General features: G+C 39.2%; 1 protein-coding gene across 1 annotated transcript in view; it reads left to right on the top strand.

Annotated features, from left to right (window-relative positions):
* The first annotated feature begins 5,893 nt into the window (after nucleotides 1-5,893).
* The window catches only part of ABCC2 (ATP binding cassette subfamily C member 2), a 62,080-nt gene continuing 45,591 nt past the window's right edge, over nucleotides 5,894-22,382 (top strand). The window contains exons 1-4 of the mRNA XM_063434151.1: nucleotides 5,894-6,052; nucleotides 21,279-21,452; nucleotides 21,638-21,775; nucleotides 21,871-22,005. Coding sequence (XP_063290221.1) covers nucleotides 6,011-6,052; nucleotides 21,279-21,452; nucleotides 21,638-21,775; nucleotides 21,871-22,005 — 489 coding nt within the window. The 5' untranslated portion in view covers nucleotides 5,894-6,010. The remainder of the gene's footprint in view (nucleotides 6,053-21,278; nucleotides 21,453-21,637; nucleotides 21,776-21,870; nucleotides 22,006-22,382) is intronic.

Genomic DNA, 22,382 nt, shown 5'->3' with positions numbered 1-22,382 from the left:
AAAAACATTTTGAACATATTAACATTCAAAAATTTAGACTTGGAAAATACGCCTTAAATGACTTGTGAATAAGCAGAATTAACTCTAAAAATATGATTTTTAATGACTTATGGAAACTACATCCCTAAACTTCTACTAATGAAGCCTTGTTAATTAAAGAATATCAAGTACAAATAAGTACTGTTATAACAACATAACATGGAAAAATTGAGAACACGAAATAAATGCACATGTATATTACACCCAATATGTCCAATCTGAACACTGTTAAAGACTCATTCAATGTCGATGTATAACGTGATTTGGTGATGTCGACTATTATCAGGTCAGATCGGTCGAAGATGGATCCATTTTGTCATTAACGAAACACTGTAGGCACTTTAACAACTTCATCTTTTTGAAGTTTTTGTAGTGCATTCAGTGATTGCATTTATTAAGGCACTGAAGTGGCCAGAACCAACTTGTATACAGCAAAGCTAGGATTTGTGAATAGGTTATAATGCATATCTATATTAGAAACCTATGTGGACATTTTGTCCCATGTAATTTTTATTTTATTTTTTTATTTTAAGGAAAGCCTGTCTGGGTACAAGTGTTTTCAATTTTTTTTTTTTTTTTTTAGATTGACGATGGGCTGACATCCAATAAGTCTTTAAAATGTTCTTAGCCTGCATCTTTTTTCATACACTTGGTGATTTATTAGGATGTAGCTTGTGTTGCTTTCTGTATACTGGTGGTATTCTGGAAAAGATCTTGTCTTTCACATATCTGGGTAACACCAGAGGATTTAAAAAGAAACAGTCCAAATACAAAAGTGTCCACTAATAATATGAGCATTTCTGCTTATGTCACTAAAGTTTAATAAACCACAACATCCATGAAATAATATATAGAAAATAATATATAAAAAAAAAAGACAAAAAACAAAACACAACTACATGCAACAAAAATGCAGTGTCATCCCTCGTCAACTGGGACAAAAGGGAGATATGACTAAATGGTCAGCCGTGCTTCATGAAAGTGAACTCTTTTCTCTTGTGCTATAAACAAGGGCTGGGGGTTCAATGTGCAGAAATAATCTAACAGTCAAACAGCTCATCCGTTAATAATTAGGAGAGGCCACCCCTTCCCTGTAGGAGATATAGAAAACATAGAAGGTTTACAGCCAGTTGGATTACAGGAATACGTTGTCACCACAGTTGTTGTTTATCTCTAATAAACAGTGTTTTGCAATATGAATGTAAAGCTTGGAAAAATAAAGGGGTACGATCCGTTTTTGCAAAATTATACCCTTAAATAAAACATAAAAAATGTAATGTGTGCCTCTTTGTTCTGTGATGCTCTGTTTCCTTTTAAATGTCATTTTATTTTTTTTATTTTTTAATTGGCAACAGACATAACGGTCAATTCAGGCCGACATTGTATTGGAGTTTTTTTTTTTTTTTTCTTTTGTTTGTTCTAATAATTTTATAGCTTTAATTCATTACCATGCTGATATCCTCACAGCAGCCACTCTGCATGCACTGAGATAATTGATGATGATCTTGGGTCAATTCATTGCTTCTCATAGAGAAGCATTGTAGCATATGGCACATATGAGGCAATTGGCATGCTCAGCCAGTTGAATGCTTCTCTGATAGAAGCATTATCCCAATGCTTCTCTATGACAAGAATTACTATTGTCACGCTGTGCGTGATGCCACCACATGTGAAGCTTTGAGTTATTGAAAGTCTTTACTGGGAAGTGCCTCTTTCAGCTGATTGACCGCCACTAGAAGCACACTAACTGATCTATGTAAACATTGCTGTTTCACAGAAATAACAATGCTGACATAGGTCAGGCTGCAAGGACAGGGTCTCTGTACCAAAACGACTGCGTTAAGATTTAGTTTCTGTAATTCCTTCGGTAAAAATGGCTTGTCAGAACTGTCACAATAGAAAGGGATCAGCATAATAAACCTATACCACAGATAAGTTCTAGATCAGCACCGATCATCTGTTGATCACTGCATGGAATGTTTACCATTTGTACCTTGGGTATTGTGAGAACACTTCCTTTGATATACAACTGTATAATAAAAGCAGACATCGGGAATCTATTACTTTGTCTAAAGCCAATGTAGGGGCAACCATATTTCGGAAAATTAGCATTTGTGGTGAAGATGATTGGTAAAAAAGACAATAATTTTTGATACATGTAAAGAAAACAAATGCTGCCAAAATTCCCGGCACTGTATCCATTTTACCTTTTTCTATCATAGAAAAATGCTGCACATGCAGACTCAAAGTACCATGACCACTTCAAACTATTAAAGCGGTCAATGTGCCTGGAGTAAAAAAAAAATTAAAATGTATTTATTTTGTTTGCTTGCTTTTTGTCCTATTCCCTTTTAATTACAATGTCTCCTCTTCAGTGCCCTTGCTATTACAGCTCTTATCTGCTCCCCATATACACTATGTATAGTAGATGTCCAGTGATGTACAATTACCAACAGTTCTGTTCAATATATGCGTCAATAATATATAATAGCAAAAAAGGAGGTTTAGTCAGAACAATGAAAGTGTTATATATGTCAATGGGAAAGAGATTCTACTTAAGGTTTTTGCATCCCGATATATAACTAATGCTTTGCTGTATGGTAGACTGAGGGTTCAGTCAAAATATGAATTGTAACCAGGATACCCACTCTGAGAACCTGTACAAGTAACTTCGGGCGCCATCTTGGTGAAGTTACGCTACACCCTAGGATTGATTGTTGTACAACTTTGAAGGGTCTTGTGAATTGGGATGGTCCTCAAAATCTGGAGGTAGTGAGTGAAATTGCTAGAATTGTTTGTGTATGTACTGGTATGGTTCTAAAGCCTTTTAACCTATTAACCGCTCCCTGTTTCATCTCAACGACGATAAAATATAAAGTGGGTTAAAATTTGACATTTAATTAAAATGTATAATTCATGTTATTTTTGTCCCATGTTTGGCATTTGATAAAGTAAACGTATTTCCATTTCAGGCATTTTAGCCTTTTCCTTTTTAATTCTCTAATCTTGATTTTGTGAATAAAGCTCTGTGCATAGTTTCTAAAATCTTGTTAATGTGATCCTAACAATATCTCTCCAAATTTTCTATATATATTTTTACATATGACTCTCCTACTGTTTGTTGTTGTTTTTTTTTTGTTTAATAATTTTCTTTTATAACCATACAGTTGGGCATCATGGTAAACATGGTACATATCAACAGGAGTGTCAAATGTTTATTGGTTGGTCTATATGAGCATTTTCTTCAACACTAATCACTATTTTATTAGAGGTGCAATTTTCTAAATGATTTTAAACTTTGCTCTCGTTATCTAACAAACTGTATTTAACTTTTAAACATTAGTTCAGATGACGAATACTTAATTGGCTGTTGAATCATATCATCCTGTTATGGAATATAGGTTTGAAAAGTAAGACACTTTGCATTACAAATTTGATTTTGTGTTGATCTAATTCTGGGTCTCCTAGTCCGTTATAAACGCAATAGATATTGCTCATACAAATAAGTGTTGAATATATCTGTTTCAAAATCTATTCATGTTGTATAAATTAAAGTAAATCATGTTTACAGACAGGCTTATTGGTTATGACCAATACACTGTAGAAGAAATATTGTAGGAAATATTCCTCACTTTGTCCACCCACAAGAACATCTCATTTTGTCATTGCAAATGTACTTCTGCCAGTATATCCGTATTTCATCTCAAGCCTTTCTTGCATCAGTTACTTTATTTTCTAGACATACTTGTAAACATTTCAAAGTTTGTGTGTGGGATTTCTTTATATGTGCATGGCTGTTATAGATGTATGTTAACCTTTTGGTTTTTTTTTTTCCTCATCTTCTGCTTTATCCTGCTCATTGCTCAACTTGCGTTTTATATTCCACAATTAACCCCAATTGCATTTTGAGTATGTTATTCTTCCGATATCTCCCCCACAGAAAATCTTATTACTCCACGTTAACCCTAGTTTAACTCGGACATTTCCTTCTGCCAACAATTCTACATTACTTTCACTTTACTTTATAGACGAGAATTCTTAATCTACCTAAAATCCTCTTTAATTATTTCTAGTTCATATTCCTATCTCCTGTTTGTTCACAATTGTAGCATTGTTGGTTTGGATGTCACTTTATTTTCTCCACCAGCAATATGTACAGGGGTGTAACTAGAAACCGCAGGGCCCCAGTGCAAGAATCAATTAAGTGCCCCTCCCCTTTTGTGTAGTCATGGCAGAGTGTGATTGGTGACTGGTGTGTCGGTGTGTGGGGTTGCCTATGTGTATACCTTCCATGTGTCCCTATTTAGGAGGGACAGACCCTAGTTTAGGCCCAAATCCCTCTGTCTTTCTTTTCTCTCCTAATGTTCATCATTTCTAGGAGTTCCATATTGTTGGTGCGTGTATAACAGAGCTCCAAAGCAATAATACATACAGTAATGTGTCTTTAAACAAAAATATGTGTTTATAAATCTGTCTGTGTAAGTAAGATACATTGTTTTTGTCCTAACATACATTGTTATTAGTAAGTCACCTAAAATATCTCATAACAGCCCAGTTACTACCACACACCCACTCACACCCCTAAAATGAAAGTGTCCGACACAGATGTAAGTGTGATTGTGTGTGTGTGTGTGTGTGTGTGGAGATCTCTGACTTTTATTATTAAATCTCCCCTTCTGCTTATGTTTATGCAGGCAGGGAGTTTGATCCCTGGTAGTCCAGTGGCTGCTGGAAGGATCCTTGGTGGTCCAGCGGAGGAGCAGCATGCGATCTTCATCTCCAGGGTTAGCAGTCTACAGTACACCCTCCTCCCAGTCGGAATGACTCAGATCATTGCCATGGCAACCTGACAGCAACATTCTGACTCGTTGAAGGAGCGCGCACCACAAGTAAGAAAAATTGCAACACAGTAAACAATGATTTTGCAAGGGGGAGGGCTGACCAGCCTGGGTGACCCCTTGAGAGGCGAAATGCCATGGCCTGGTTGCATAAGCATTTGCCTTTGTTTTCGTTTAAGTTCTAATTGTTCTCGTCTAGGTGGTAACTTAGAAGCAATTGTTTTTCGATAAATTAGTATGTGGGGTACTCAAACCATTGGCACATGAGATGGAACGATTAGAGTGCTATTCTTATGATGGAAGTAGCAAAATCAGATTAAAAAAAATGGCTATAAGTAGCAGAGTAACAAATTTACCAAAGCATGTTTAGTTTTGACGAGGGAAAAAGTAATGACTTGAAGGAGAGGTGCCCAAAATGTAGATGTTGTAAAACTACAAATTCCATGATTCTTTGCATGCCTTTAGAATGCATTTAGAATGACAAAACATAATGGAAGTTGTAGTTTTGAAACCATCTGGTGATCTAACTTTTCGGCACCCCTTCCCTAAAGGATTAGTAAGAAATTCAGAAACACTGAGAAACAGAATTTAGGAAAGATTACTTGTTTTATTTTGGAGAGGTTACATTACAGGTAAGAAGTGTTGGGTCATTCAAGGGTAGATGGCCAAGAGACCGATGGCAACATAACAGCATTATTACATTATATTACAGGATATCTTACTTAAAACCAGGACTCATTATTGAGACTGTGTACGTTATTTCCGTGGGCTAATTGAAAGGTTTATTAAAGTCAATTACAAGAAATGTCCCTCAAACAAATCATCAAAGCATGGAAAAACAGCTTCTGCCACACAATTAGGATCTGTCTAGTGAGACTTCCAGGATAAAAGTAGCGGAGTTATGAAATGCCAGAATGGTTAAAATTTAACTGGATTCTTGATTGGGACAGTCCTGAACTGAGATGCACTTAGGTAGAATGATATGGGTGAGGGGGGACTTTTAACCTGCTGATTCACAGTGATAGCAATGCTCCTGACATAAACTACACAAAACATGTAACGCGGTTTGTTTCAGACATACGTTTCGTGACAGTGTCACTGGAAGCAGATATTCTGCTCAGCCACGAATAAACATGTCTAACAGTCTGGATAAGTATTGCGGTTCTGTCTTCTGGGTAAGTCTATTCTTATATATTAAATACTTTGTTCATTACAGATGTAGTTTATTACTTGGCTAAACGTGTTAGGGGTTTTCTGATTATCCTTAAGAGAAGATCTGTTAAATATACTAGTTTAAAAAACTATTGAAGTCTCTGGTCGTCTTAAGTTGCTTGTATTTCGTATTTGAGAACATTAAGTTAGGTTTTCAAGGGATAGTAAAGCTTTATTTATTTAACTTTAGTGGTGTTATTTTAAAGACTGTTTTAACAATGATATGTGTGTTTCCTCTATTTAAACATAAGTCAGACTTTGAAAGTGTGAAATAACTCACCTCTCCACTAGCGCATGGGAAAAGTTCCAATACAGTACTGTCACAAAAGTTTGAGATTTCAAACAAAGTCTATTTAGTCCAAACATTTCATACACAATCTGTCATCTTGCTTTAGTTATATTACATTGAATACAGCATTTGTCTTATTTAATTGATTGTGATACTCTCTTCTCCAAAGGTCTGCAAATTGAGTTCCCAGGAAGTAAACATAGGCTTAATTGTTTCTTTAAATTACATATGTATATATCTACTGCCGTTGCGTTCTAAGTCTTGGTGATATCCGTTTAAAATCAGTTCTGTTTTGTGACAGAACTGAATGCGAACATAATGGTCAGTGAATTTTTGTTTTAGACATTATATAGTTTACAAAAAATTTATTATAAGCATTCTCGGATGGCTGACGATGCTTTACATGTATTGATTTTTTAAAACAGGGGTGTCCAAAAGGTAGATCCCCAGATGTTGTAAAACTATATCGCCCATGATGCTTTGCATACTTTTAGTATGACAAAGTATCATGGGAGTTGTCGTTTTAAAACACCTGGGGATGAACCAGTCTTTTTTTTTTTTTTTTTTGCTTAAAGTCAGTGGCGTCACTAGGATTCATTTTAGGGGGGGCACAGGGTGGGCCAGGGACAAAAGTAGGGGGGCACATTCAACCCCACCCTCGCTGCAATTTGACCCCGCCACTGCCGCATGTTAAGCCCCGCCCCCCGACAAAATGTGTTTTTTTTTTTTTGTTTTTTGTTTTTATAATCCCTGGTGGAGGATTCATTATTTTCCACCAGGGATTATTAAAAAAACAAACACATTTCCTTTGATACAGTGCCATAGTTGCCAACATTTGAAAAAAAAATTCCAAGGACATTTTGCAGCACAGCTATCAATTACTGTCTGTGTATAATATCCCTGGACAGTCAGTGCTCTCTGTATAATACAGGGTTGTGTGTATAATAAATTGGGACATTCAGTGCTCCCTGTATAGTGCTGCTCACTGTATAATACAGGGTTGTGTGTATAATAAATTGGGACAGTCAGTGCTCCCTGTATAGTGCTGCTCTCTGTATAATACAGGGTTGTGTGTATAATAAATTGGGACAGTCAGTGCTCCCTGTATAGTGCTGCTCTCTGTATAATACATGTCTGTGTGTATAATATCCCAGGACAGTCAGTGCTCCCTGTATAGTGCTGCTCTCTGTATAATACAGGTCTGTTTGTGTATAATATCCCAAGACAGAGAGCAGCACTATACAGGAACACTGACTATCCCGGGATATTATACACACACAGATCTGTATTATACAGAGAACAGCACTATAGGATTATACAGATAGCTGAGCATATACCCCATGTCCCAATCTCTAGACTACTAGTACCTGTCAACAGCAGCTCCCAGACGTGTGTAACAGGGCTAAAGTGTGCGGCAGCTCACACAGATGACTCAGCTGTAAAGCGCACTCGCTGGCAGAGCCAAACTGAGAATCCAAAGCAGCCCTGGAAAAAAATGTATGCCATTTCTACAAGTCAATATTTATATATTGTACAGTAAGCACACAAGCTCACTGACATGCGCAAATAGGCTTACTGACAGACAAAACTCTGACTAACACACTGTATGCTGTACTACAGACAAACTCACTTGTATAAACACAAGGCTCACTACAAAGAAGTTCAGGGACACACACAAGCTCACTAAAGACAAGCTCACTGACACACACATGCTCACTAAATAGAAGTTCACTGACACACACAAGCAGTACCATCTTAACAGCGTTAAGGGCCCCCGGGCAAAGCAGTGCACTGGGGCCCTTTCTACACAACAACTCACAGGAATAAAATGTTTAATTATTGATAGACTGCTGAGTACATACACACAGATTTCTGAATGCACACAGACTACTGAATGCACACAGGTGTTGCTGAATGCACACAGGCTGATTTATACACGTACACACAGACTGCTGAGTCCATACGCACACACACAGACTGCTGAGTCCATACGCACACACACAGACTGCTGAGTCCATACACACACAGACTGCTGAGTCCATACACACACACACACAGACTGCTGAGTCCATACACACACACACACAGACTGCTGAGTCCATACACACACACACACACAGACTGCTGAGTCCATACACACACACACAGACTGCTGAGTCCATACACACACACACAGACTGCTGAGTCCATACACACACACACAGACTGCTGAGTCCATACACACACACACACAGACTGCTGAGTCCATACACACACACACAGACACACACACACAGACTGCTGAGTCCATACACACATACGCAGACTGCTGAATCCATACACACATACGCAGACTGCTGAATCCATACACACACACACACAGACATACAGACTGCTGAGTCCATACACACACACACACACACAGACATCTGAGTCCATACACGCGCACAGACTGCGGAGTCCATACACACACACACACACACACACAGACTGCTGAGTCCATACACACACACAGACACACACAGAGACTGCTGAGTCCTTACACACACACAGACTGCTGAGCAGGGCTGCCATCAGAAATTTTAGGGCCCCTGACACAGCTCAAGATCTGGGCCCCCAGGGCCAGCCCCGAGTCTGCCCACAAGGATGAAGTGTGTGTGTGTATAGTGGATGTAGTATGTGTGTCATGGATGCAGTGTGTATAGTGGATGCAGTATGTGTGTCATGGATGCAGTGTGTATAGTGGATGCAGATTGTAAGTTTTGTGTAATGTATGTAATGTTTGTATGCATGCATTAGATGAATGCAGAGTGTGTGTTTTTGTAGTGAATGTAGTGTGTTTGTAGTGAATGTAGTGTGTTTGTAGTGAGTGCAAAGTGTGTTTAGTGAATGTAGTGTGTGTAGTGCCGTGCGTGTTTAGTAAATGAAGTGTGTAGTGAGTGAAACGTGTGTATAGTGAATGTAGTGTGTGTGTGTGTGTATAGGGAATGTAGTGTGTGTGTAGTGCAGAGTGTGTTTAGTGAATGTAGTGTGTGTGTAGTGCAGAGTGTGTTTAGTGAATGTAGTGTTTGTAGTGAGTGCAGAGAGTGTATAGTGAATGTAGTGTTTGTAGTGAGTGCAGAGAGTGTATAGTGAATGTAGTGTTTGTAGTGAGTGCAGAGAGTGTATAGTGAATGTAGTGTGTGTGGTGCAAAATGTGTATAATTAATGTAGTGTGTGTGTGTAGAGCAAAGTGTGTTTAGTGAATGTAGTGTGTGTGAGTAGTGCAGAGTGTGTTTAGTGAATGTAGTGTGTGTGTGTAGTGCAGAGTGTGCAGAGAGGATTCAGTGTGTGTGTGTAAAATATGGGGGAGGGGAGTATTATTTTTTTATTTGTGTATATTTCAATACGGAGCGTTGCCATAGTAACCCGTGGCAACGCTCTGGCGGCCGCAGGTTGCAGGAAAGTTAAACAGAGAGCAGCTGGAAAGGAGGACAGTGTGTGCTGCTGGGCCCCCTCTTCATTGTACAGGTAGCGGGGGTCCTCTGTGCACATATACACATAATGAATGTGGGGCTCTGGGCCCCCCAGGACCGCTGGGCCCATGACAACCATTATGGTTGTCATGCCCTGATGGCGGCCCTGCTGCTGAGTCCATACACACACACACACACACACACACAGACTGCTGAGTCCATACACACACACACACACACACACAGACTGCTGAGTCCATACTCACACACACACACACACAGACTGCTGAGTCCATACACACACACAGACTGCTGAGTCCAGACACACACACACACACAGACTGCTGAGTCCATACACACACACAGACTGCTGAGTCCATACACACACACAGACTGCTGAGTCCAGACACACACACACACACAGACTGCTGAGTCCAGACACACACACACACACCCATCAAGCCTACCTGTTGCTGGGGGTCAGCCATCTTCTGGCTCGGGGCCCCCCAGGACCGCTGGGCCCATGACAACCATTATGGTTGTCATGCCCTGATGGCGGCCCTGCTGCTGAGTCCATACACACACACACACACACACACTGCTGAGTCCATACACACACACAAACACACAGACTGCTGAGTCCATACACACACACAAACACACAGACTGCTGAGTCCATACACACACACACACACAGACTGCTGAGTCCATACACACACACAGACTGCTGAGTCCATATACACACACACACACACATCCATCAAGCCTACCTGTTGCTGGGGGTCAGCCATCTTCTGGCTCGGGGCCCCCCAGGACCGCTGGGCCCATGACAACCATTATGGTTGTCATGCCCTGATGGCGGCCCTGCTGCTGAGTCCATACACACGCACACACACACACAGACTGCTGAGTCCATACACACGCACACACACACAGACTGCTGAGTCCATACACACGCACACACACACACACAGACTGCTGAGTCCATACACACGCACACACACACACACACACACACAGACTGCTGAGTCCATACACACACACACACACACACAGACTGCTGAGTCCAGACACACACACACACACACACACACAGACTGCTGAGTCCAGACACACACACACACACACACACAGACTGCTGAGTCCAGACACACACACACACACAGACTGCTGAGTCCAGAGACACACACACACACACAGACTGCTGAGTCCAGAGACACACACATACACACACACACAGACTGCTGAGTCCATACACACACACACAGACTGCGGAGTCCAGACACACACACACAGACTGCTGAGTCCAGACACACACACACAGACTGCTGAGTCCATACACACACACACAGACACACACACACAGACTGCTGAGTCCATACACACATACGCAGACTGCTGAATCCATACACACACACACAGACTGCGGAGTCCAGACACACACACACAGACTGCTGAGTCCAGACACACACACACAGACTGCTGAGTCCAGACACACACACACAGACTGCTGAGTCCATACACACACACACACACACACACACAGACTGCTGAGTCCAGAGACACACACATACACACACACACAGACTGCTGAGTCCATACACACACACACAGACTGCTGAGTCCATACACACACACACAGACTGCTGAGTCCATACACACACACACAGACTGCGGAGTCCAGACACACACACACAGACTGCTGAGTCCAGACACACACACACAGACTGCTGAGTCCAGACACACACACACAGACTGCTGAGTCCATACACACACACACACACACACAGACTGCTGAGTCCAGACACACACACACACAGACTGCTGAGTCCAGACACACACACACACAGACTGCTGAGTCCATATACACACACACACACACACACACACATCAAGCCTACCTGTTGCTGGGGGTCAGCCATCTTCTGGCCTTTGCAGCAGCAGCAAGGGCTGCTGCTTAACGGCGGGGGCGGGGCTTATGTGCGGGAGGCGGGGCTTCGTTTGGGGGCGGGGCCTGTGCCGGGTAGCCTGTCAGTGCTCTCTCCGGCCACAGACAGCCTCCAGCTGAGCTGCACTGTCCTGCATTCCCTCGGGCTGTCACAGACTGTTACAGCCCGAGGGAATATAATCTAAACACATGGCCAGCAGGTTGCCGGCATTTGGGGGGGCCCAAGGGGGGGCACAGCATGATGTGGGTGGGGCCATGGCCCCCTCTGGCCCCCCCCTAGCGACGCCACTGCTTAAAGTGTTATTTGTCACTTTTGTGTGTATTTTTTGTTTTCAACAAAACTATTAAAAATATATTGTAGTATAGGCAAAATACTGAAAAGAAACAAGAATGTTACAAATTAAAAAAAAAAAATTAAGAAGCGGTTGACAATTTTTTTCTTACTTAGAAAATTACACTTTACCAAAATCAATTAAAACACAATTGCTATCCAAGACTATTCAACAATCCAAAAATGCCAAGACATTAATAACTGACAAACAAACACATTAACCCGTTAAGGACACATGACATGTGTGACATGTCATGATTCACTTTTATTCCAGAAGTTTGGTCCTTAAGGGGTTAAACTAAATACAAATAACTAGGGTTATTAAGTCTCATAAATTACAAACTCGAGCCTAACAATGACAAAAGCCGATGACTGATAGACCGGATGAGTAAGGCAGAAAGAACAATATAGATACTTAAAGGGACACTATAGTCACCTGAACAACTTTAGCTTAATGAAGCAGTTTTGGTGTATAGAACATGCCCCTGCAGCCTCACTGCTCAATCCTCTGCCATTTAGGAGTTAAATCCCTTTGTTTATGAACCCTAGTCACACCTCCCTGCATGTGACTTGCACAGCCTTCCATAAACACTTCCTGTAAAGAGAGCCCTGTTTAGGCTTTCTTTATTGCAAGTTTTGTTTAATTAAGATTTTCTTATCCCCTGCTATGTTAATAGCTTGCTAGACCCTGCAAGAGCCTCCTGTATGTGATTAAAGTTCAATTTAGAGATTGAGATACAATTATTTAAGATAAATTACATCTGTTTGAAAGTGAAACCAGTTGTTTTTTTTCATGCAGGCTCTGTCAATCATAGCCAGGGGAGGTGTGGCTAGGGCTGCATAAACAGAAACAAAGTGATTTAACTCCTAAATGACAGTGAATTGAGCAGTGAAATTGCAGAGGAATGATCTATACACTAAAACTGCTTTATTTAGCTAAAGTAATTTAGGTGACTATAGTGTTCCTTTAAATTCCCAAATGATTTAGGCCACTTTGTCTCATAGCAGTACTGAGATTCCTCTATGCCTTAAAAGTGGGGTTTGGGGACAATTGGCTACTATCCATTTGAATATTAAGGTTTCATCAGCAGCTGATTAGATGCAGCAGTAGTGTTTTGAAATGTCTTTTTGCATAGTAGGAGTGAGACAGTAAGTAGGGAATATGAACAACTTGTCTTAGCTTAGCACTTTATGATTTTATGTCTGGCCTGGTGGATTGCGATCATGGTATTCTCAAGGCCTGGACTGGCCGAATTATATTTTTGGTGTACAGCAGTATCTGTGGTTGGCCAGGCTGCCAGACCATGATCTATGATGTCCCTGGAGGTGTTCACAAGTGACTGCAAGCTGAGATGAGAAAGTTCTAATGAAATTCATAAATCAATACAGTTGTTATTGCTGCCAATTGTGTTCTAAGAAAGAGTCTGAATTTCTTAGGAATGTACAGATCTCTGTAAATGATCCATCATCCTGAGCAGGTCATAGATATGAAAGTTGCATGGATGATGTCCTACCTCGCAACTCAAGCTACCTCTATCTGTAAAACCAATATATTTTACTCGGTGTGAGTAGGACCATCCAAACAGATATCTGACTCGTTGAAGGAGCGCCCACCACAAGTAAGAAAAATTGCAACACAGTAAACAATGATTTTGCAAGGGGGAGGGCTGACCAGCCTGGATGACCCCTTGAGAGGCGAAATGCCATGGCCTGGTTGCATAAGCATTTGCCTTTGTTTTCGTTTAAGTTCTAATTGTTCTCGTCTAGGTGGTCACTTAGAAGCAATTGTTTTTCGATAAATTATTATGTGGGGTACTCAAACCATTGACACATGAGATGGAACGATTAGAGTGCTATTCATAGATATGAAAGTTGCATGGATGATGTCATACCTCGCAACTCAAGCTACCTCTATCTGTAAAACCAATATATTTTACTCAGTGTCAGTAGGACCATCCACACAGATATCTGTGAGTTGTGTGCACAAAATAAGACATTCATTTGTACTTGTCCTCCGGGCTAACATTTCCAAGCCTACCACTGATGTATGTGGAAGTACAAATCGATGGCAATTGGATCAAGGAAAAGAGAAACACAAAAAGAGTACAATTGGGAAAAGTCACAGTGAAACATCACATCACATCTAAAATTCCATAATCCCTTGAGGGAGAGTTCAGGCTACCAATACAATAATAATAAATTATGTCACTATTTGTGTGTATATGTGTGTGTATTATTTGTATTGTTATGTTAACATTTAACCAAGAACAATTTAGCTTGTCATAAGTTTACAAGTGTGTGCTAGATATGATTTTCCCATTTTCATGATACTCAATTTATCAACTTGGAAGCAGGTCTGGTGCAAGAATATTATTTACCCTTCAGTCTCTCATCCAGATATTCTCCCTCTGAAAATCTCTATTTCCTTCTTCCCACCATTCTTTTTTATGTTTTTCTATTTCCCTGTATTACTCTGGCAGACTCTTTCGTATAGGACAGTAATTGAGTGATGAAGGCTGTGTGAGGGGACTCTTCTTGTATCGTTGTCTGTTAGGCTGCAAAGTTTATTTTGCTGTTTTTCACTTGTAGACCGCTTGTAGTGTTATGCTTGTAGTGTTGTGTGTGATGAAGTAGTTTATAGTCTTGTATGTGTAGGAAGGGTGCTTGTAGTGTTGTGTGTGTGTGTGTTAGGATGATTGTGTGTGTTGAGGACCGTGTGTGTGTATGCTACCACCTGCTTGACGTTTTTATTCCTTGTTGTCTAGTAGGGTGAGCTGAACCCCCAACAGGTGCTGTTCACTTCAAACACTACTTCTGGCATCAAAGGAACACTATAGTCACCTAAATTACTTTAGCTAAATAAAGCAGTTTTAGTGTATAGATCATTCCCCTGCAATTTCACTGCTCAATTCACTGTCATTTAAATCACTTTGTTTCTGTTTATGCAGCCCTAGCCACACCTCCCCTGGCTATGATTGACAGAGCCTGCATGAAAACAAAACTGGTTTCACTTTCAAACAGATGTCATTTACCTTAAATAATTCTATCTCAATCTCTAAATTGAACTTTGATCACATACAGGAGGCTCTTGCAGGGTCTAGCAAGCTATTAACATAGCAGGGGATAAGAAAATCTTAATTACACAGAACTTGCAATAAAGAAAGCCTAAATAGGGCTCTCTTTACAGGAAGTGTTTATGGAAGGCTGTGCAAGTCACATGCAGGGAGGTGTGACTAGGGTTCATAAACAAAAGGATTTAACGCCTAAATGGCAGAGGATTGAGCAGTGAGGCTGCAGGGGCATGTTCTACACACCAAAACTGCTTCATTAAGCTAAAGTTGTTCAGGTGACTATAGTGTCCCTTTAAGAAAGCACAGTGCTGGTTCTAGTGACAGTGCTCTAATTCACACAGAAGTGCTTGATCGTGAGATAGCACACACAGTAAAAATGCACATAAACTGATGAATCGGGCATACAATAGACCGTAAATTACCATATTATATGTATCGAATCCATTCCATGTATATGGTAAGTGAGCAGTGATACCTAAAAAAATACAACTTTTACTTACCCTTTTCCAGCACCAGGGGCGGGCAAGCATAATGAAAGATCTTATAGTACATTTCTCTGTATGTAATTGCAGAAGTTTGTGTTTCTAAATATGGAGTAATAAAAGTGGATAAAGAAAACAAAATTGATGATTCCCGGTATGGAGACCACATGATATCTAGCTCGTAAATAGGAAACCAGGAGGATGGTTAAAATATTTTTCAGTGTCTGAGTTAGGAAAACAATTTGTGAATGGGCCAAATGGTGAACTATACATTGTTGGGGAGAGAAAGTGTTTGTTGGCTGGGGCATCAGAAATAGTAAGTCTAGGTAGGCAGCCATTAACATGTAAATGTATATCAGGTATGAGAGAGTTAAATTACTATTTGTTTTATATGGGGGGGGGGGGGGGGAAGGTTATATTAAACAATAAGTGGGATAAGGGCCAGCCCTGTAAACTCCCCTGCCTAGGGTAATTGGCAAATCATAGCCATTAGATGTGATACAAGTAGTGGGGAACGTCTGTAATTTGGAGGTAGGATATAGAAATCTGTCCCGAAAGTTTTGTCAAATCATTTTTGGTGTTAAAACACGTTTCATGTTTCATGAACTTTGTGTTCTATATCTTTCAAATGTAGTGTAAAAAGAAGAATGCTGCCTTATTTTAGTGTGGTAATTACAGATACCTGTTTGGATATGTGAATTCATTCCTACCTATTTTTGTTACATATTTCTGTCTTCTCACTATGTCTGCCATTATCTTTTTTTTTTTTTCATCTCACTCTTCTAATCTTAATCAGAATATTTACAATCTTCTGGAAGAATGGTATCTTTGTGTTTCTATTTTTTTCCCTTTTTTTTTTTTGTGAATGTTATAATACCATACATAGATGCATACCTTAATAAAGGTACATAAATTACAGACAGGCTAAATAATTATTAGATCAATATTTATGGATATTGCTTTGCTTATCTGAAGTAACTTACCGTAATGTGGAAAACATGAGTCCAAAAATGCAGCAATTTAGGTTATGTATTATAATGATTAAACACACACTTTAAAGATTCACTATTCTTCTTACAGCAGTATCTAAAATTACACATAGTTGTATTTTTGTATATTTTGGTTTTTAAATTTTTGTTAAGATTTTCCTCTACAACTCAAGATTATACAGTTGTGTATAAAATGTATGGAACTCTTTAGCAATGTCTTCCGATTTATGAGCCATGGAACACAACAAAGTACCAAGTGGGAACCTGCCTTTGGATTCAGAACGTGATAAAGCTTGATGGGTGCAAAGCCCCCTAATGAGCTTGGCTCCAAAACAACCAGAGCTGTCCTGTGTTTGTAGTTATATAGATGATTAACGATACATTTATTTTTAAAAGACACACATTGATTGCATGACTCACTGTACTATCCATTATCAAATGTTTGTAACTTAAATACATTCACCCTATAACTACTGTGACTGAATTTTAACTTGCTTGTCTAATCACTTTACCATTCTAGAGTCATGGAATATTGAACATAGTCAAATTCCAAGCAGTTTTCAGTATTCCCCTTTTTTGATGTTTCCAATGCACATTAAATAATATTAAGTAGGTAATCTCACTGTTGAGGACAAAGTACTACAATATATAGTGCCTATAAATAATCCCTGGGGTTTAAACAAAAGTTAGAATATGAAATGGGCATGTTGTGGTTTGCTTGTCCAAAGTAGTCAACTGGTTGAATAATGTCTCCCACTTTGGGTGGCAGCTTAATAAGTGGGTCACTTTTTTATGAAATTGTACAGGTTGTTAATCCAAGGAGAAATCCGATTGCCACTATAGACTCAAGTTGAGTGTTTGTGCCTTCTTTTCTCTCTTTTTTTTTTTGTTTGTGTTTTATTGGAGCCATTATGTGAAATATTGAAATAGACTGATTAAGAAGTACATTAGTCATACAGGCGACAAAGCATACAGGTAAAAGTAATACAAAAATAGAATCAAGAGCATGGTAACAGACTAGGATACTCATTGGTACAGCATGATAAACTGTGTGCTCATTTTACCGCTTATTGCACTTTGCAATAAAACAAGTAACTAGGCAATATTCCTATCAATGTGGAGTTTATTAAACATTAGCAGTAAAAGGGAATATTAAAAATCCAAAATGCTGGACGTATAAGTGTTAGCGACATGGTAGACTAGATTTTGGATGGCTGTGTCTTAGCCAGGGACTCTACGAAGCCTCTGGATCTTCACGCCCCCCGTGTTCCTCTTCTCTCGTGGCGGTTAATTCTGGGATGTCCTCTCTGTTGTGGGAAAGGACGGTAGACACAGTTTACATAGTAGTCTCTCTGGATCCTCTGCGGAGGATGGGGTGAGAACATCGGTGCCCCAAGGAACCACAGTGGAGCATTCTGCGCTCCATCGGTATTTGATGAAGTGATCTCTGAGAGCTCTAGCTATTGGAGCCAGCTGTCTCTTCTCTGTGAGAACTGAAAAAGGAAAATCACTGTATAGAACCACAGCATTTTCCTTGAAGGTCACCTCTCCCAGCAATCTGGAACAGTTTAGAATGTTGGTTCTTGCAGTCGTAATGGTGTCTCTGGGGGCTCCTACAGGTGCTACTGCTGAGTTTGTGCCTTCCTTTGAATCAACAGCCTATAAAAGATCTGTTTAACCCCTTAAGGATGGTGGCAATTGTACAAGTTCTGATCAAAATCAAAACAAAACCTAGAATTTGATCAGCATGTCTGTTCAACAATAATTCACCTCTTTCATATTAAGTGAACCCACACCTATTATATATCATTTTGTTCAGGAAAAATAGGGCTTTCATTTCAAATCAAATATTTATATATTAAAAATAATTTATTATGAATAAAATCTTAGAAATGTTATTTGCAACTGCTGCATGGCATTTTAACTGTGAATGTCTTAATACTGATAGCTTTTACTGCAATAAAGAAAGCATATTTGTATTTAGCAATCTCTCATGAATACAACAGTAACCCACAAGTACAGGTTTTATGGTGTTTTGGAAAGATACAGGATCAATATAGGGCTTGCACTTTTCAGTTTGCCAGATTGGTTTCCTGGGCCTATTTTGCTTTTGTGACCATATGGCAGCCCAAGAATGATAATTACTGTAGCGGAGAGCCGATCTTGCACAGCTATTCTCCACTAGAGATTCCAGTGAGGCTCAGGAACAAGGTGATGTTAAGTCCATAGGCAAGGTTTCCAGCAGGTAAAGTAATACAGCAGTATCCCCATCGCAATCCCAATAACTGGACGACACACAGTTTCAGGAGTAGACTGACAAGCTTTATTCCACAGTTCCTTATAAAGCCCTCTCCCATGCAAGGGAGGAGGTTCTATCACTTAAGACATTATCCAATCTCTAAGTAGTAACCTCCCACAGATCTCCTCCCCTCCTCTAGCATCATAATCCCCTTATTGTGTACACAGTTTTCCCCGAGTTTTGGATGTACCCTAAATACTTGGGGTACATCCACAAATCCAACATCCCCAGATAGCTCTATTCTGGGGGACCAACATACTTAAAAATTAGCCCATTCGGATGAATGGTTCGTGAGATATGGGGTTCCAAAGATTTGACCGACCGCATGGGTAAAGTATCCGAAAACAGTTCCATGCATTTTGGCCCTGCGGTCGGTCACAAACAAGGGAATGAAAACAGGCGAATTGCCTGTGTTATAGAGCCTGGAGAGGGTTTGAATGAATTCCCTTGTTTATGGGGCTCTTTCTACCGAACGGCGGGTCATTCGGTAGTTTCCATACGAATTTCTGGAAGTATGGAGGTCTCAGCGGTGTTTGCCTAGTCAAGTGTCCGATTTTAGTTCCAGACACTCGACGGCAAAACACCGCTGTTCGGTAGTTTAAGATGGCCGCCGCCACGTGTTTGTTTCCCGAATGGCGGCCACCCAGAGGACAAAGACCACACTGCACTGATTGCCAATTACCTGTTTGCAACATTGTTGCAAACGGTAATTGGAGGCACACTCATTCCTGGGTGGTCTGGTTGTTCGGTAGTTTCATTCCCTTGTTTTATTTGAATGATTCTACCGAACAACTAGAGGAATACAATTCTTTACATACATTTAACTGTCATTATACCCGGATACCATGCTTTCTATACATGTACATACACATTAAACCAGCCATATGACCAAATACACTTATTCTCATACATGTCGTGGGACAGCCCGGTACCAATCCGCTACAATTACCTCTATCATGGAATACCATTTGCAAAAGAAGACAACCTAGGGTATTCAACATGGGGTATATCCAGCCTTTTTTAGTAGCCACTTAGTCACAAACCCTGGCCAAAGTTAATGTTCATATTTGTTATTTATTTATTTTTGCATTTTTCACACATATATATATGAGTGTTTTAAAACACTGATGATTTCATTGTACATTTCACTGTTTTAAAACACTCATATATATATATATATATATATAATATTTAAAATAATTGAAGAATTTACTATATTATACATATATAATTACATTATACGTTATATATATATATATATATATATATATATATATATATAAAATATCGTAAAATAATTTAAGAATTTAATTAATATATTATACATATATAACATTATACGTTTATATATATATATATCTATATCAAAGTACAGTAACAATAAAATTATAGATGTATGATATATGTATAATGTATCAAAAATGCTTTAATTATTTTATAATATATTATACATTTATATGTATAATATATTCATTACATGCTTTTATTATAACTTCCATTTCCACTTTGGGGGACTGCTTGTACTGGTAATGGTAAAATAAAGGCGCTTCCATCTCCATAACGGAGTCAAACGCAGTCCTGCAATCAGATGTTGCTGATAATATCATTGCGTTGTCCAATCCAATGCTTCTCTATAAGAAGCATTGGATTGGACGAGATGATGGATAACGTCAGCAGGCTTGCCGATATCAGCGGAGGCATGGCTGAAGGCTACAGCAAAGGACTCCCGGTGCTCGAAAAAAGATGAGTAATTATTTAGATTCATTTTTACTGGGCAAACGTGTTTGGTCAGTGTGCACATTGGAAGAAGGAAGCCTGTAGTCCCGAAATCACAATTGTTTTCGGGACTATATGTTGCCTTTAAGTCTACAAATAAGTCATGAGATTTTAATATGGAGTCCTAACCCAAAGTTAACATGGAGTATAAAGATTCAACTGGTTGTATTACTAAATAACTACAGAGTAAACTGTGCAAGGATTCTGAAATTGATGTACTTCTCAGGATCTGTATTGCATAGATTAGCTTAGCTTGTGCTGCGGGCTTAGCTCCAGTTATGGGGGGAAAAAACATGAGTAAAGAACTATTTTGGAAAGATAATATAATTAGATAAGGGTTGCTTTTTACTGTTTATATATATATATATGTATATATATTTATATATATATGTAAAATTTATAGTTTTACCCTCTGGATGCAAAACATTTAGCCATAATTAAACAATATGAATTATAAGATTAATAATGTTTTGTTTATGTTCTGCAATGAGAAAATGCAGTTGCATTAATGCATGTAGTATAGTAGATGAACATGTTAAATGGAACCATATGTGCTGTCTTGCATTGTAGAATAACTCCCTGCTGGAGAGGCCGGATCCTGATTTGACGTTGTGCTTTGAACAAACTGTACTAGTTTGGATTCCACTCATCTTCTTCTGGCTCTTTGCTCCCTGTCAACTTCTTAAACTATGTAAAAAAGGAAAAGTTAAATCCCCCATCACTAAACTTTATATAGCTAAGCAGGTAAGTCCACGCTGTTATGCTAAAGTGCAATAAACATAATTAATTTGAAGAAAAAAATGACTAATGTATTTGGATTGGAGAATTATTTATTTACGTAGCTATTTATTTTGAAATCTGCAAACAGTAGAAGATTAATGAAGAAAATAAAATGTTCTATATTTCTGCAACCATTTCATTTGTTTCAGAGCCTCACATTATTACTTCTTCTTACATCCTTGGCTGGAATAGGACTTACTGTGTCGGACCATGTTAATGGGAATTCTTCCTCTCAGGTTTTACCCACTGTTCTATATGTCAATCCCTCACTCTTTGCTGCCACATGGGTAAGGAATCATTTTTATTTGTCCCTGCATATATGTAGATATGTCTGTTAACGTTTCTGCTCTTTGACTAATAATGTCCTGTTTCTTTTATTTAGATTATGGTGCTAATTATTCATCACAGTCGGCGCTACTGTATCAGAAAGGATTTTGGGGTTCTCTTTACTTTTTGGACAATATCTGTAATTTCTGGAATTTTCCCATTTCAGACTATAACTCGGAAGTTATTGCAGGTCAGAAGTAAAATCGTATATTGATGGGTATTTTTTATAATCTATGTATGCTATTAAAAGACTACTAAGGGCACCCAGACTACCTCTATCCAATTAAATGGTCTGGGTGCAGTGGTCCTTTAGTTTCAAACTTGTAATGTAAAAGACTGCCTTTTGGAAGATACAAGAATGCTTACATTTAACTGTGCCTCTAATGGCTGCCTTCCATAAGTAGACATATTTAGAATACAGTAGATGTCATTAGAATTCAGGTGCCAATGCCATTAGATGTCATTAGAATGCAGGGACTAATACACTTCATTAGAATGCAGCGACTAATATACTTCATTAGAATGCAGCGACTAATATACTTCATTAGAATGCAGGGACTAATATAC

The sequence above is a fragment of the Pelobates fuscus genome, chromosome 10 (assembly GCF_036172605.1).
Source record: "Pelobates fuscus isolate aPelFus1 chromosome 10, aPelFus1.pri, whole genome shotgun sequence".
NCBI classification, from domain to species: domain Eukaryota; kingdom Metazoa; phylum Chordata; class Amphibia; order Anura; family Pelobatidae; genus Pelobates; species Pelobates fuscus.
Note: the sequence above shows the minus strand (reverse complement) of the source record. Positions and strands in the feature narration are given on the sequence as shown.